This window comes from Falco biarmicus, chromosome 5, assembly GCF_023638135.1.
Source record: "Falco biarmicus isolate bFalBia1 chromosome 5, bFalBia1.pri, whole genome shotgun sequence".
NCBI lineage: Eukaryota > Metazoa > Chordata > Aves > Falconiformes > Falconidae > Falco > Falco biarmicus.
Window position 1 is genome coordinate 17119622 of NC_079292.1, and position 17260 is coordinate 17136881.

General features: G+C 35.0%; 2 protein-coding genes across 2 annotated transcripts in view; one reads left to right on the forward strand and one right to left on the reverse strand.

The window, feature by feature from the left end:
* Positions 1-820: 820 nt before the first annotated feature.
* Positions 821-17260, forward strand: part of CCDC146 (coiled-coil domain containing 146) — a 66766-nt gene continuing 50326 nt past the window's right edge. Inside the window, 2 exon segments of the mRNA XM_056339692.1 lie at positions 821-830; positions 1764-1927. Coding sequence (XP_056195667.1) covers positions 821-830; positions 1764-1927 — 174 coding nt within the window.
* Positions 10761-16373, reverse strand: FGL2 (fibrinogen like 2). The gene is made up of 2 exons (XM_056342120.1): positions 15691-16373; positions 10761-12945 (listed from the first exon to the last, which is right to left on the reverse strand). Exons 1-2 carry the CDS (start codon positions 16301-16303, stop codon positions 12239-12241), a joined length of 1320 nt encoding a protein of 439 aa, XP_056198095.1. The 5' UTR covers positions 16304-16373; the 3' UTR covers positions 10761-12238.

Sequence of the window (17260 nt, forward strand, 5' to 3'; positions counted from 1 at the left end):
GCCTCTCTTTAGTCATCCCGTATCTCTTTTATCATTCTCCTGAAGTCTTGTTTCATGCTGCCTTCGTGCAAAAGATCAGTATTTTAAAACTCTTTGAATATGCAAAACTCTTAAGATACTGTTATGCCAGAAAGTATTTTTGGCAGCAATTAACTGGCATTTGATATAATGACAAGTACCAACCTAATAAACATTAGTGTCTTATCAGGGTATCAAGAGCATTGCATACCCTTGTATTCCACCTCCCATTTCCCTCTTCCATCTTGGTCAGCATTTTTACACACCTTGGACAGTTCTGACTATTGATGCCTGGGAACATAATTTTCGATTGCTGGACTGACACAGTAAACACAAAGTGAACTTGCATGAAGTTATAGTAATTTTATGACATAGGTCTCATCTTGCTCAGAAGCAATTAATAAATGTCATTGATCTAGCTGTTCCTAATGCAAGAATCTTAAGAGATTTCTGTTCCTAAATAAGGGCTATGAAAGTGGCATTTTCTCAAATATAATTGTAGGAAAGTTACCTTTTCCAACAACCCTATTTGTTCCAACTTTTATTTATTTATTAAAAAACTGTGTTACCTAATTTGAAAAAGGACTCTCTTCAGGATAAAGCTTATACTAAGCTATTATTATAAAATTTGGATTTTAGCCTCTTTTAAAGCTCCTTCTTTTGGGGAAGAAAACACTGTACTAGGGATCAAAATACAGCTGGTACAGCTTGAATCCTGTGAGTTTTATTATTACTCTTGAATTTGTTCACTTAGATATTTTTCAGGGTCATATTATTTTAGCAGAGGTCACAGATACTAAAAATGCAACCTGGTATGTAACTGAAATGTTAGTACTATGTAATGTAGGAGTTCTGACATGAAGAGATCTCATAATAATATTTTTTTCCATTATTTTTCTGCCTCCTCGGATTTTTTATCATGTTTTCTGATTTTCTGTGGTTTGGGGATTTATTTGGTTCTGTGTTGTTTTTTGTTTTTTGTTTTTTTAAGTATGGCCATACAATGATTTACAGACATGAATAATGTTAATGATATTATTCACATGAGTTAGACCAGTTCTTTTCCTCAAGATCTCTGTTCTGTGAAGGGGTTCCTTTTCTATGTAATTACTCCCTGCAAGGTCAAGGGACACCATGAAGGATGGGCTTATATTGGATGGAGAGAAGGGGAAACACATTCTTGGATTAGTGTTATGGAAATGACTGAGAAATGTTCATATTATATGATTCTATGATTCCGTAGCAGTTATACCTATGGGAGTCCCATCCACTAGGGGATTTCTTCTATAAGGACCTGCCTGAAGGCAGTGGCTGGACTCCCCAGTTTAATAGATTTTGAAAACCCAGCTGCTCAAAACCCTAAGCAAGTCAATTTAGTTTTGAAGTTAGCCCTGCTCTGAGCATAAAATTGGACTAGATGAGCCCAGAGGCCTTTTCCAGCCTAAACCTATTATTCAATGCTTTGTCTTTAAGAAATAATTTCACATGTTGTCTAACATTTATGTGATGGTAACACAGCCAACCATTAGAGGATTTCTAAAGTACTCAATGATTATGCAGCCTCTTGCAAGTCTTTCATGAAGTTTTAACTGTAGATCCACCTAGCTGGCTCACGTTGTGACTTCTGTTGTTTGAACGTGGGTCTCGCATGTCACCATTGTGTTCTTTACGCTACACATTTATCTTGCACAATCATATATATCCCATCTAATTAACTGTATTTTGGTATTTTTGTTACTTCCTAGAACTTCAAACAATGAGTCAGGCTGGTGAAGAAAGTTCCAGTTCCAGTGACACTGAATTGGGAATCGAGGAGCAACCTATCTGTGCTCTAGCTCCAACAGTTTACAGCCGGGATGAGGGGTCCACTGATGTAACAGCAAGTCCTGCATTTCAGTGTTTAGATGAGGTACCATGCACTCCAGCTTTCTCTGTCTGTAACAGTGCATATTGCATCCAAATCAATTAATCTGAAATGTGTATTTTGTTGTTAGTAGTTGCAAGTTGTTACTATAGGCAATCTGTAGCTTCCCTGATTCTTCTCTGAATTTTTTTCTAAGTGGTAAGAACATCTTGTGAAGCAGAAACTTAGATGGGGCATATTCTTGCTGGAGATAGTGTGCTTAATAGATAACTATATCATTTTTTTCAGTGATCATGGCTTCAAAGGGAATGAGAATGGAGAGATACTGTTTTGGTAGTATTCTAGCTGTAGGGGTAATTGAATTGCATCATGATTTTTAGAAGGGCTCAATAGCTGCAGGAAAAATCCAAGGTAAGTAGCTCCTGAGGCACTAATAACTGATCATGACAGAAGAAAACTTTTGGAACTCAGGTGGTTTTTTTGCAGAATTTTATGTGTTAAGGGAACTTTTAGAATACTAGAAATACTTTAGATTTTAAGATATCAAATACATATCAAACGGAATCCTTAAAAATGTAATTCCAGAAGAGACATTAAGACATCATTTAATCCAGAATTTATACTGAAGTAGATTCTCTGCCGATATTTGTCTAATTTGTTCCTTAAAACTTTAATTGATGGAGGTAGTTCTTTGGACATCCTTTTCCAGCATTTCATCATTGCTAGAGTTATAAAAAAAGTTTTTCCTAAATCCCAGTTTAAATTTCTTTTGGAGTGAATAATGCAGTTTTCCTCTTGTCTTTCCCATAGGGACAGTGGAGAGCAATCGATTTCTGCCCTCTTTATAATAAAAATGTACATCTCTCTTACATCATAAGCAGGCTCTGCTCATACGTCACGTTTTCCTTCAAGTTCTTCCTTTCAGTTGCTTTACTTTGGGTTCTTTCCAGCTTGGATCTGTCAAATGGGTTTGCTAGCCCAGGTCTCTCTCTCAGCCTTGGACCTAAGGTCAGTAGAAAAGAAGTGACGAGAATTTGTAATGAAGAGGACGCATAGGACTGCCCCTTTCCTATCCTGCTGCTAAACACAGCATGAAGCTGCACAGCTAATCTCTCTCTAATTCCTTGTGCATTCAAGTGAAGTATACAGGGGAGAGAGAGATTTTCACTTTCAGTCTGGTGCCAGTATATGCTGAGGCCACAGCTTCCAGTATTGTTGTAGCACAAAACCCCTTTCTTCTTAGTCCAAGGCAGCTGCAAAACTCCAGGACAGCTCAAGTCTCAGAGGGAGTTGACCTCTCACCTTACAGAAATCCTCCAATCTACTAAAAGTATGGAAACTGCACTTCAGGGAGTACTTTATTTTCCAGCTACTCCCATTCTTTTTCAATAGATTTTCAGTGGTGGAAGAATTTTTGATATGCCAACAAGAAGCATATGCCTAGTACAAGATATCTTTACCCCCTACCCTTCTCCAGATAAAATAAAACCAGATGGTATAACATTCTAAATTATGTTCTAGATTTCTGCTTTGTTTTCCTTATTTTTAATCATGGTGAAAACTTATTTTTCTAGACTTATTCTATAAATTCATCAGATCATTTGACTGATTTTTTTTTTTTTTTCTCAGAAAAATCTTTCCAATGAAGTTATTCTGTATGTCAAATTTAAGGCTAACTTGTTTAACTGATAACATTGCAAAATGGGAAGTACAGGGTAACCTTAGTATTAGAAGTTATTCCCAACTCTTGGAAAAAAATGTGCAGTGGAAAACTGAAGTAAGCAATTTGCATAAGATTTCATAAATGAAGTCTTTTTGGTCACTTTCTCAATTTTTAAAAGGGACCTATGACTCATTTATTCTTACAGAATTTTTAACATTTCATACTTGTACTTTATGGGTCAATTTGGCTTTTCATCGCTTATTCGCATTTCTTCTCTTCCACTGATGTGTTTGTTTTCCCTTGTTGAACTTTATATGTTATTCAGAGATAAATATATGACTTCGGTCACCATAGAGGTTGTTGCATTGACACTGGCTTCAACTTCTTGGAATAGCTTTCAGAATTTTTCCACAGAAGCAGGGTTGTATGATATTATCAGTCGTTCAATAGCTAGTCATTTATGCCTGCATAGCAGCAAATACCTATCAGAAGGGACACCTTTTGATATTATAGGATTTATTTGAGAACAGATATATCCCTTCTAGCAGTAAACCTTCCAGTCAACCCAGTCTTGTTTTTCTCATATGAACAGCAGTCAAACATATAAATAGCAAGAAGTCAAACATCTGCTCTCTCTCCTTAATTTTTAATAACACACAGTAACATTGCTTAGCCTTGTGGGTTAGGTTAAAATATTACAAACTGGATAGAGATTTGAACAAAGGCCATTCAGTCCATCCTGACATGCTTCTTTTCACCAAATGTTTTTGTTTATTAATCAGTTGACATCAGCCTGACTCAGTACTTCCACTGATACTGGTTAGAGAACTGTCATACATTCAAAAAACGAACTTTCCACTTCTTTAGCTTTTGTTGCTGTGTCCTTGAAATAAAGGCCTCTGCTCTAACACTTCTAATGGAATTTTTTGACTTGTGAATCTTCCCTTATATCCTGTTTTCTTGTAATATACGAGGTTAGAAATAAATCTGCATCGTGTTAATAACTTTCATGGAAAAAATGCTATATTAAGATGCAATAAATTATACTTTTTTCATTTTGAATTTAGTGCATTGTAGACCATATATATGTAATCTAATTCTTAAAAGCAAAAATTTATTGAATTTTGTTACATACATTGTCTAAATTTCAAGAGCTGTTGATTTTATAAAATGAGTATTTACTGGTAGCTAGCTTCAGCAAAATGGTTTGCATTTATACTCATCCTTTGCATGCAAATTTATGGTTTTTTTTTCAATAGATAATAATACAATACATTTTACCTCTCCCTTTACCCTTATGTCATTCTTAATACAACACTATTACTGCTAAAGCAGCTCAGGACATACTGAAATTGCCATTTGAACAGAAAAAGCAACAGAACACGACATGAAACTGGATTAAATGCTCAAAATGACAAGATTAGGCAGAGTGAAAATAATAAAGACTCATTAAAAAATTGCCTCCTACCCATGCTCATAATTTCTGTCCCTGTCATTTTTGCCCTTCCTTGCATTGTTATAGTTGCGTTTTTTCCCTTAGGACACTCAGGTCATTCTTTCCTTTCCTCCACCTGATCCAAGCTTTCTTGTTTTAGTGGGAACGTCAATAAATAAAACATCGCTTGTCATAATGATGCTGTTGATATTTAGTTTGTAATCTATTGCAGTCTTCAACTCCTTTTCTGTTGCTTAATTTTTGTTTTGTTACCCAAATCACAGTTACTCCCAGACACAAAAAGACCTACTCTATACATCTTTCCAGCTGGATAGTGAATAGACAGCTGTGCTCCAGGAACAGTTTTTCATCCACTTTGTCTTTGCAAGATTTCAAAGATTTAACAAAGTTGATGAATTGCTTACAAAACCTACTGGTTCATCTTTTTTGATTAAAGAGACTATAAAAAAACTAGTATTCTTCAGGTTCTTTTATTTAGAAGGAGAAATCAGTCATGGAGCCTAGTATCTTTTAATTCTAATAATTCCATTTATTTATAAATTGGGTACAAGCTCTTCTTTTTCTGGGGAAAGAAAAAGGATAAATCACATGGTGGGATGGTAGTTTCTCCCAGTTTGTATTTATCTTTTTCAGTTAGTATTGTATTAGCAGTTCTTGTTAGACTTTACTCAAGAGTAATGTCTCTGAGCTTTTCTATGCTGTGCTCTTTCTTTCTCTTCCTTTTGTTGGTATGTTCTTGGGTTAGAAAGATAGTTGTTAGTTCATTCAAGTGTATACCTTAATTTTTAAAACAATACCAGATGAAGGATTCTGCAACATTAGTCTTGCATGTCTTTGTAGTGCATGCTATGAGGGAGCTATCCATTCCATAAAATAGTGTGTTTGTGAAAGAACAGTGCTTTACTATTTATTAGATACAGTGAGCGGGTACCCTGTTTGGAAAATATCACAATAATGCCTTTCTGCTAATGAACATCATCTGTTTATTTGCTACATCTAAACCTGCAGAAGAATAAACTCCTTTGGGTGTTTTCTCTGATTTGTCTAAAGCAGACCGTTGCAATCTGTATCTTATAAAGATAAAATGAACTGTCCCCCCCCACCTGATGCCACCAGCAAATCTTTCATTTGCGCAGCATTTTTTTAATGGAAATTGTCACTATCATGCTAATATTTCTTTTTGCTGGTGTCAAAGAGTCCTATTGTCACTATCTGTCAGGAAGCAGAAAAGAACCTTTCATGAATATTTGTCATGACTATTTTGAAATTTGGAGTCTTTCTGAGATTAATGAACTTCTTACCCCTGACTGCCAAAAGCGGTTGAACTGCTAATGAAGATGTTAACCAAAACTCTGGTTCTACCGGAAACACAGAAAAATCTCCATGTTTACCAAAAAATGAACAGTATTGTGACAAAGACTTCTCAGGCAAAATTTGCTCCTGCTGATCTGATGCTGATTCATGTGGATCTGCTAGCTGGAAAAGCTTTAATGTCATGGAACGATGCATATATTCAGTGTTTGAATGTGGTTTAAAGGGGGAAAGGTACTTCTCATTTTTCTCTTTTTTTCTCATCTGTGCTGCAGGAAAGAAGACAAAATCACATAAAGATTTGCTACAACTTTCAAATATAAATACTAAGCATTTAATCTGTTTCTTCAGTGGTATTCCAACATCTAACAATGCCACTCTAGAAAATATAGTCTTTTCCAATTTCTTTTGCTAACAAGCTGTTTTTTAATTTTCTCCTAACTTAGGCTAAATGGTAAGTATAAACAACTTCCCTTTAAAGAAAAAAAAAATTAAAAAAAAATCAATACATCTTTAAATGAAAAATGTACTAGAAAAGCTAGCTTGGTAGACTAAGATAAAAACTTTTTATATGAGAACCAATTTAATTTCTGTTCACCTACACGTACTGTAGTCTGCTTTCTAGTCTTATAAAGTATGATCATCAGTATATTTTTGCATCGTAACCATAGCAGTGGGTAATTTGTTTCAGTACTCTCCAAACATGTATGAGCTCTGTCCAAGACGTAAAAATCTTAACACAGCTGTTAAATGCAAACTTTTCAAACTTAAGCTGATGCTGGCACACTGCACTTTATACGCTTCAAAGGCTCCTGGCACAACAAAAAAGGTGTATGAGTATGTTGGCACAGACAGCAAAGACAGATCTTGCCTCCACCTCAGAGGAATCTGACTACTAATTAAATAAACCTTTTTTAACTTAGTTAATATGGTCACTGTTGGAGTTAGCTAGGGATGATAATGTGTCTGTAAGCTGAAGTCTGGGGTTTTTTACAACAGCTTTCAGCAAGCAAGCAATGGTTTGCATAGTGAATGTTAAAGCACTTGGTGGTAGTGATAGGAAAGTTGATTGTTCGAATTGATGGTAACTCCTATAAAAAGCTATAGAGGAGTGGGGTGAATTTACAGATGCTTTGAAACAGCAGGAGTGGGAGCAGAGCCAGCGTAATATGCTCTTTCTATTGAGAGATTCTTTTTACTACTAGCAGGTGACATTGTGAGGGAACAAGGCCAGGAAGCTGTTAGATGTGTTTAGATTATCACAAAGCAGGTGGTATTTCTGTTCATTCCTGAAAAGCATGTTTGAAAGCATTTATGATGTGTCGTTTCTTCTATGCTGTTATAAAGCCAAGTGCAAATTTCATGCCACACAGGAGAATCACAGCTCCCTAAATAACTTTTAACTGCAGCATCTTCTTGTGTTTTGGCCTTTTCCCAACAATTTCTGCAACTTGTGAGGCTTAACAAGACAAGCATATTGCTGTCATGTTCCAAATCTATCTCCCTCTTCCCATTTTCTCACCCAAAGTATGCATTTGAGACCTGATATTCCAAAACAGGGTGATCATGTACTAAAATTGTAAGTCTACCTGGCCTTGGCTTACAATGTTTACATCAACACAACCGTGTGATGAGCAAGTTGGAGCACTGTTAACCAAACACACATTCGGTAAAAATGCCCAGTGGTGGAGAATCATTTGTTAGATGGATTAGATTACTTTAAATGTTAAAAAGTTAATTTCTGGTTTACTTTTTCAAAAACACCTTTTTTCCAAATGCTCCTTAATGAACAGAGGCTTAAAGATTTGCCTGAGACTCTTTATCTTTGGGTTTAGTATATAGAGATTGAGCTGCAGAGGTAAGCAGGGGGGATTTTGTACTCTCTCCGAAGAAAGAAATGGGAATTTCTGTTTCTTGAAGTGGATCCTGCTTCTCCATAAAAATCATTGTCTCCATGTAATTGCTAAAAAATAAGTATCTAAAACTTGTTATTTTCTATTGTGTAATTCTAAATGTTGGCATAATATTTCAGTAGAAGTGCAATATTAATTAGACTTACAGTTTGTCTTGATTGTATGAACATAATTAGGTAATTGGGGATATTTTTTTCACTTACTATTTTCCACGTGGAATACCCTTGTGATTCATACCCTGTTCTTGTGGCTTGTGTGAGGGTTTGATTTGACACATCATCTTAAAACATTGTTTTCTGTTTCTGGTTACCATTGAGGATGATAGCCAAATGAACTTCTGGCAGAAGTACTGTAACTCCATAAAAGTTTCATTAAAGCTGTGAATGAAAGGGTTCAGTTTAGTAGGTAGAATGTTTGCATTTAGCAGGGCCTGTGGATGGTATTGCTCAGCCATTTTTCTTTGAAACTTTTGCCAGTGTCTTTCAGGCCCATATATACCATATTCTTTTTCTCTTATCTTCTGAAAAAAAAAGAGCAAGAACACACGTATAAAAATACATTCCAAATCTCTTCCTTCATAGGCCAGTATTTAGTTCTTATCTCTTTTTCTCTATGAAAACTAACTTGCATCCTTTGTTTTGATTTTTCTGTGACTCGTAAGTCATAGAAGCTAAGTAAATGTGTCACTTTCTTCTTTTGTTTGATTTTGGTTTGAGTTACAAACACAGTGTTCTAGGTATGGATTGAGAACCATCTTAATTTCCTTTGAAAATAATCATATAAATGCAAGTTTATTTTCCACCGAATTGTCAAACTACCTGTTTGCAGCTCATACTCGGTTTGACTGTAGAGTTTCTTCAAAAACACCATTAAGGAAACAAATATTTGCATAAAAAAGGGAAGAAAAAATGTAAAAATCTCTGCTTTCAAACCTTCTTTTCATTGCTTCTCTGTTGTTTCCCCTCCCACCTTGTGTTTTTTGTTTAAGCAATGCATAGAAAGCCAAGACATTACAGTCTGCTTGGCTGATCACATTGAACAGATGGGTTTGTGCCTTTACTTTTTGGAAATAACCCATAGGAATTTTGCTAGCAAAACAAAAAAAGTTAGTAATCTTCTTCAATAAAATTCACAATTTAAATATTAGAAAGACTGAAACCACAACTGTTTTCATATGATAACCAGTGTTACATAGTTGTTCTCCATAAATTGAAAGACATGGTTTGAATTACTAAGCCTTAAGTGAAGACCAAGTGCTTTTGCTTGTATAATAAATGGTATGCTTTAATTTGGGATATTATTTCTGTTTACATGCCTTGATGAAACTTGCACGTGATATGAAAGGTTGTGTGTAATACAAAAAACAGATTAGTATGCTTCTCCTCTTGCATGTTAAAGGTACAGGTTCTGTAAACTCTTGATCAGACAATTACTTTTTCTTTTCCAAAATATGAATAGTTTCAAAAAGATGTCTGAGATTTCAGCCTTGTTATTTTTTGGCAGCTGAAGTGTCATAAACTGGATCTCTTAAGTACTGTCATTACTAGCAATTACTATCCTGGCATGTCACATTGTCATCTTTGTTGGTCATCTAAAGTTATCTGTGTTTTCTTATTGGTTCAGTTTTTACAGAAAAACGATAAAATAATTTAGGAGATTTTTTTTTATAGTCCCCATAAGCATGCATGACAGTAGTACAGTTTTAAGTGTGACTTAATTTTATTACACCAAAGAAAAATAAAAATAATGCTTGCAAGAAGTAGATGGAGTTACACTTTGTAAAACTAGTACACACTGACAAAGATTCAGCTACAACAGTTCCAGGCAGGTAATACTCAGATTTGTGTAACAGCATTACTCTTCCTTTTTCTTCTTTTTTTTTTTTTTCCTTTTTATCCCACCTACCCACCCATCCCCCTTTTAAAAGTCATCAGACAAGGCTTTTTTAGGTGATGTTAGTCACATTTGCTTATTCTGTAAAATTTCTGTTTTATGAAGTTTCCTTTAAACAGGATAAAAAAAGGACAGTTTCTCTTCTAACAACTTAGCAGGAAAAAGACATTTTCAAGTAGAAGCTTATAGATACTCCTAAGTCATACTTAGCTAGTTACCATATAATGAATAGGAGCAAATTGTGCATTTAATGCAAAATGATTAAATATAATCATATGCAATTAGATATTTGCTCTTCTAACCAATACTTCATAAGTTGCTTTTTTCGTTTAGAAAATCATTTTTTATCCCAAAATAAATATTCTATAGATTCAAAACATGTTTTCAAGCAAAGATTATACGTCTTGCAATAAAAATTTTCTATTGCTCTTTAAAATTGAAATATAATAAACCAAATAACACCTCACACCGAAATGTCCTTCAGAGTATTTACTTCCTTAAAAAAATATATATATTAATATTTTACAATTTAGCAATTGCCAGTGTTGCTCATTTTCATGACTTGTAATCATAATAGTTCTTGTTACAATCTTAAAAAAACAGTAAATGTCATATTTTTAAAGTTTTAGGTCAACTGTATGCTTTTTTTTTTTTTTTTGGTATGTCTCATTTAATCAAAAAAGCTATGCCAGCAAAGGCCACACTTTAACTGGTAAAGAAATGCGGTCTTGTATAGTTTATCTGCATCTACAGATTGGTGAGAGCAATACGGCAAAATAGCCTCTTGCTAAGGTAAATTGCACCTGTGCTCAGGATGTTTAGGCAGTGGTTATAAAGGCATGTCCTTCTTAGGGCAGGCAATACATACGTGTGGTCAAATTTGTGCTCACTATCTACAATGTGAGCTTTAATAATATTATCTCTAATTTGCGCTTCCTGGAATATTTGAAAATTTGTTTCATTTTTTATATTTTAGAATAAAAAAATATTTCACATATTCTCTTTTATATTTATAATTGCCAGTGTGGTGTTCATGTTTTCTGGCTACAAATAGGATACACAGAAAATGGGGAGAACACAATCTTTTAATATCTTACAAAATATTTATAACCCTTCTTAATTGTACCTAATTGTCTAGTCTAATTGTACTTAGAGTGAGAAGTACTTAAATGAGAGCTTAAGTCTTTACAAGAGCGATCTTGTGACGTTTGGCTTATCTAAAAGATTCAGGAGAAAATAGTGCTGGAAAGTCTTATTGTATGTATTTAGAGGCATTAATGCAAAGACATGGGTTCTTTTTGATGTGTCTTCTTCTTACCTGTCACCTGCTTATATAAATGTGCAATAAGCTACATAATGGCTCCTTTCTCCCACAGACAAATAGGACCTTGAACTTGATCGGAGGAACCATAGTATGCAAGAATGTTGTCTTTCAGTATGTGTTCTCTATGTTAGTTCCGCTGCTTGTATTCAGTTCTTCCACCAACTTTTTTTGAACAATCTTTGATAAAGAGGATAAGATTTTCTAGGTTTTCTTCAAGGCTTTTTTGGTGTCTTTGGGCAAACCATGTGTCCTTCTGTTTTCTAGTCCTTTAAATATAATAATTTGTAGTACTTTTCCTAACTTATATTGATATTGCTATGGTATACCTTTTAAATTGTGAAGGATAGATGATAGAAAAAGTCAGAGAGACTGATTTTCATTCTGAGTGTTGACAAATGTATATGTTATCAATTATACCTCTGAGTTATTTGCAGGTTAAAATGTAGGTGTTCATTCAGACACAGTTTATGGAAGACCATTTAAAAGTTTTAAATCATAAAATGTGTTATATCACAGTCAGTAAAAGCACCAGAAGCAATATTTAGAATATTTACATAACGATACCAAGACTTAACCTGTGCTAAGTTTTAGCAATAACTATTCAGAAACATTCATGCTGTTTTTAATTCGTTATATGAGTCAAATCAGCTCTAAACATTTCTGTGGAAGTATGTTGTTTTGTCTAGAACTATTTTATGCCAAACATAACTGAATACTTGAATTCAGAATATAATACGGAGTAAGCATGATTTTGAGTGCAATCCAATGCAAACTATTTAAAGAGAAAGCTATATAATTACCCCACAAAACTTTTGGGTCTGATCATGATTTTTACTGATTTGAAGGCTTGCCTATATCCACTGGGCATATCATCAGAAATACCGTGCCATGTACCCCAGAAAATGCCATTGCGAACACCTTTGTATTTCTTGTGGTAGTACTTGCCGTTGAGGTTGGCAGACAAGCATGCATCGAACCACCAGCCAGAGCTGTAATATGCTCCACAGTTTCCTGAAGGATACCTGTCATTGTCCTTGTCCGGAGTCGTAAAGAACTTTTGATCGTGGTTATAATGCCTGCTGTAGTGAAGGGCATCTCCTGCTGTGCCGCTGTAGCCGTGAACACTTAGACGGTACTTTAGATATTCGTTGGCCACGTAGAAGTGTTCGTATTTTGCATATTCTCTGATACCATTGAAATCTTCAAGTTCAATTCTCAGTTGCATTTCTTGGCTCTTTGTCAGGAGGTGAATTTTGTCATTCCCCAGCCAAAATTCCCTGCTGAGGTTTCCAAAGCCATTTTTGTAGTCGTTCCAGGTTCTGTTAAAGTTAGTGCTGCCGTCCTGACGCCGTTGCAGCACTGTCCAGCCACCTCCATGCGTTTGCATGTCACAGTAAACTTCAAAGCTATCATTTCTGGGGTCAGGGCTAATCCTGTAGATTCCATTACTCCTTCTGCCTGCTGTGTAATGATCAGCACAGTCTCTCTGCATTATTTGCATAACTGGTGGAAGAACAGATAGTGTTAGAATAAACATGATTTAATTTTAAAAATAAACATTTCTTTAATCCATGCTGAAGTGGCATACAGAACTAGAATCGGAGAGACTTCTACATAAGAAATGGTATTAAAGCAGTTTCAGTTCTAGGGAGAAACAGGATTTTTCCATCAGGTTTACTCTATTATAGGTGCTACTTGGGATCTCTGCACTGGCTAGCTGTCAAAAAATCTCAGCTAAATTGTTTTTTGTAGCAAAACTGCCTAATACAGGGGCATTTTGATTTTCTCTTTCCCTTTTCTCCCTTTCTCTACTCTTTGTTCTTTCATTACCTCCTGTAAATTCAGCCTCATTTCTTCAGTCCATATTTCTAATGCTTTGTGGTTACACACTTGCTGCTCTCTGTATTTAAATGTATACCATCACACCCTGTCTGCAATTTAAATCTTAATCTGGCAGTATGTCAGAGAAAAAGCTTTGTCCATATGGGAATGACTTAAACCTGGCTATAGTTCAGTTAACATCATTTGATACCTAACATAACATCATTAGGAATGTTTCATGTGTTAATGTTGACTGTATTTTAGGGAGCAGGAAAAAATGTAATAAAACAGTCTCATCTATTGTAGTAATACTGTTATTCCTAGAAAGACACAGCTAGAAAAGTGACAGTGCTTTCGTGTGTATGTGGCTTTGCTGGCTTTACAGTAAGGAAAAGTTTTAGCATCTACTGTTAACACAGCTTTTTCTCACCAATGAGTGATGTGTTTTATTCAGAAGAAAAATACCCCCAGGTTTTTCCTGCAGATTGAAAATCCATTTTTGATCCACAGTGTCATCCAGTGTGCAAAGGTCATTGTGCTCAAAAAGGCATGGTATTCTAATTCCATGTTCTTAAGTGATACAGAGAGCTCCTACAAGTTCTCAGTTAAGAGTCAAAACCTTAATGTTCATTCCTATTGCAGATTTGAATTTATGGGCATGTTCATTTGCAGGCTTGAGTTGCATATTTTTCCTAGCAAATTTAAACAATTAAACTGCTTCTTGAAAGAGAGGAGGGTTCTCAGGCTTCACTGGGGAATAAGACTCAGGATTCCTTGTTTGCCAGTACTGAAAATTAGACATCTATGAAAGCACGAAGTATCAGAATCAAAGGCTTAAAAGCTAAATCTAAATACAGAGTACATTCTTATTTATTTCACTGAACTTTGTGTAAGTTCTTTGGTGGACTAAGTTTCAGAGTAGATACTGACAGAGTACATACATTTCAGATACAAAGCTTTTATAATCAAATTCAACTCCTATTTAGGTAAAGTTTTGCTATTAGTTTCAGTGGATGCAGGAATAGCTGCTGTGTAGGAAAAAGTTGTAGCTGTTATGCTTGCTAGTCTTCATATTGCTGCTACAAACACTTAGCATCAGTTACTGTAAAATATAAGGAAAATCTACATGATCATATGCTATGAATAGTACCCAACATTTCAGTGTGAAAAATATCTAAAACTAATTTAGTCTGTTATGAAGTTCTTACTGTACCTGAATTTGATTCATTTCACATTAGCAATATACCAAATATCACTCTCTTGTGTGTGAATGTTTATCTGAATTAAATTGATTTATACTGATTTATATCTGATTTAAGCTGATTGTTGATTTAGTAAAAGCATTATCTTTATTATTACTCATTTGCTCTTTTCACACTTGCAAGAATTTCAGCTGTACATGCACTGTACCATCTGCATATGTCCTTCAATTTTCAGTATAAGTAGACAGAAAAACAGTTTTATTTTAAACTTGAATCCTAACCCACAGAGGCTTAAAAACTGTAATGTGGCCTGACCTTTCTTTGCTTTATCTCTAGAAAGCCCTGTCTTCACATGTATCATATCTAAGCGGTAGAATACACTGACAATCTAGTGAATATTTCTTGTTTTCAGAGATTCTTACATGTAATATAAAACTATGAAATTAAAAAAACACCTCAATCTTCTCTTAATAACTTTAGGCAGAAATTACTACTTTTACTTCTTAATTAGGAGAACTGTAAAAGAAGAAAGTGTTTTCAGTGATAACACCTGTTCTCTGTTTTATATTGCTTATAAATTAGCTTCATGCTAAGGGTATAGTATTAAAATGATTGTACATATATTACGCACTTGAAAAATACTGTTAATAAGCTTTTGTAGCTGAACCTTTCAGTTAATTGCTGTGATGATAGAAAAATTATTTTTATTACCCATCTGTTAAAAACTAAACCTTTTACTAGATTCCCTTGATGTTTAATAAGAGCCTTCAGACCTCTTCAGAATAGTTGCAGTTTCACATTGAAAAAAAACCAAGCCATTTTCCAAGGCACACCTAGAGAAAATTAACCCTTCTCATTCAAAGAGAAAATATGTGTAGTTCATTGATGTTCAGTATCCTTAATAAAGGGTAGTGCTGTGTAAAATCGATAATTTTTCACGTTTACGAATTGAATTGCAAAACCAAAGTCCTTTGAAAATTCCTGTTTTAAATCCCATAATAAAGTCCAATTCTAGGAGGCACTGAACACCTGCAGCTCTCAGTAACCCTCTAGTGGCAGCTGAAATGTTTTACAGGAGTATAAATAAACACTGAAGGAACAAGTATTTAACTTGTAAAGTTAGTAACACAGCTATTTGGTTAAAACATATTTTAAATTGTTTAGCTAATGTTTGTAAAATGCACAGACACTTTATACAGTCAATAAGAATGAACAGGTTACATACCAGGTCTCGGTTGCATTGCTGGACATTTGGAAGAACATTTGTAATCAAGGCTGTTCACAACAAAAGTCAGATTAGCAACTTTGCTGTCAACATAATGTTCCACATTGTTCATATTTATGTGGCTCATCTTCTCTAAACGACCCTGAAGTGTCTGAATCTGGCTCTTTGCATTTTTCAAGCTGGTTGCCATTCTGTTAACTTTGCTTTGCAGTTCCTTTACTCTGTTATCTTGGATTTTGTTGTTTTCTGCTGGAGTTTCTGCATCAGGTAGCAGGAATTCATTTCTATTATTTCTTTCCTGGTTGTCATCTGCCTGCAGCTTGCAATCTTGGCAGCATTTCTTCAGCTTGTTTACTGCTTCTTTAAGGGTCTGTACTTCTTTGAGAGTCTTCTCAAGCAGTCTGAATTCTTTGGGTAACTGGATGGTCATCGGAGGCAGATTTATCTGATGTGGACAATCCTCTCCTTCATCACATTTCCGATTAGTTTTGAGCTTTATAGGACAAGTCTCAGTAACTTTTTCTTTAGCATCCTCTTCATCTTCTAAAACAACTGCAAAGACATTTGTTAAAGCAAGGAGAGCTGTCAAGATTAAGTAAACGAGCAGCTTCATCTTCACAGAGAAACTAGCAGTATGAGGAAGTATGCAAAAGTGGAACAACTTTATAAGGGCAGCTTGAAGCCTGTGAGTTATCAGACTGCCTACACTGTTCTCAGAAATGGGTGGGAGTGCTTGCATCACGAGTGATTAATAGCAGAGCAAAGTAGGTAGTGCTTGCAAGAGTAGCACGTTTCAGTGAGTGTTCCTGACTCAGAACTAATATATGCAAGCAAAATGATGAAATGCATGTGTGCTGATTACTTAAACAGTTTAATTTCATTCCTTGTACATGTATTTTCTTTTTTTGGGGAAGAAAAAAATCACTTAGCTCTGTGTTATATCAGTTGTCTTAATATTTGAGTGTTCTAAAAATGCTTTTCAAAACTAGATTGTAGTTTTATCATAGCAGGTAGAAAAGGTGAAAAACTGCCCCTTTCCCAGTTTGAAGTTTATCACAGCAATAGCTTCACTGATGCTCAGTTCCCTTCTTCCTAAAACTTTTTTTAACTGAATACATGTATTAATGAAAATTATTTAAATCCCAAAGCATGTTGAAACACACATACAGTTTTGGTTCTAAACATTTTTCAGGGGTCACAGACGAAGGAGGATGAGCACTTTCATCTTCCCATTTTGCTTAGCACTGCTTAGAATATTTATCTGGGATATTCATGATTTGTATGACACATCACAGTTCAAGTTCACTGTTATCTAATTCTGAGTACCTCTTATAAAACCTTTCTAAGTGAAGGGAATGGAATTTAAGTTACCCTTTCCCCTCCCTGCTCTTTGATGCACGGATCCAAGCTGTTGGAGTGATTATTCAGAAAACCCAAAGCATATCCTGGTGTTCTGAATAATGTCCTGAATTCTAAAGTAAGGCAGAGAGCTAGGGAAGGAGCTCCCATGGGCCCATCAGTTCGTGGTATTCTTTTCTGTATTCCTGATTTTCAGTTTCTGCTTTTCTTT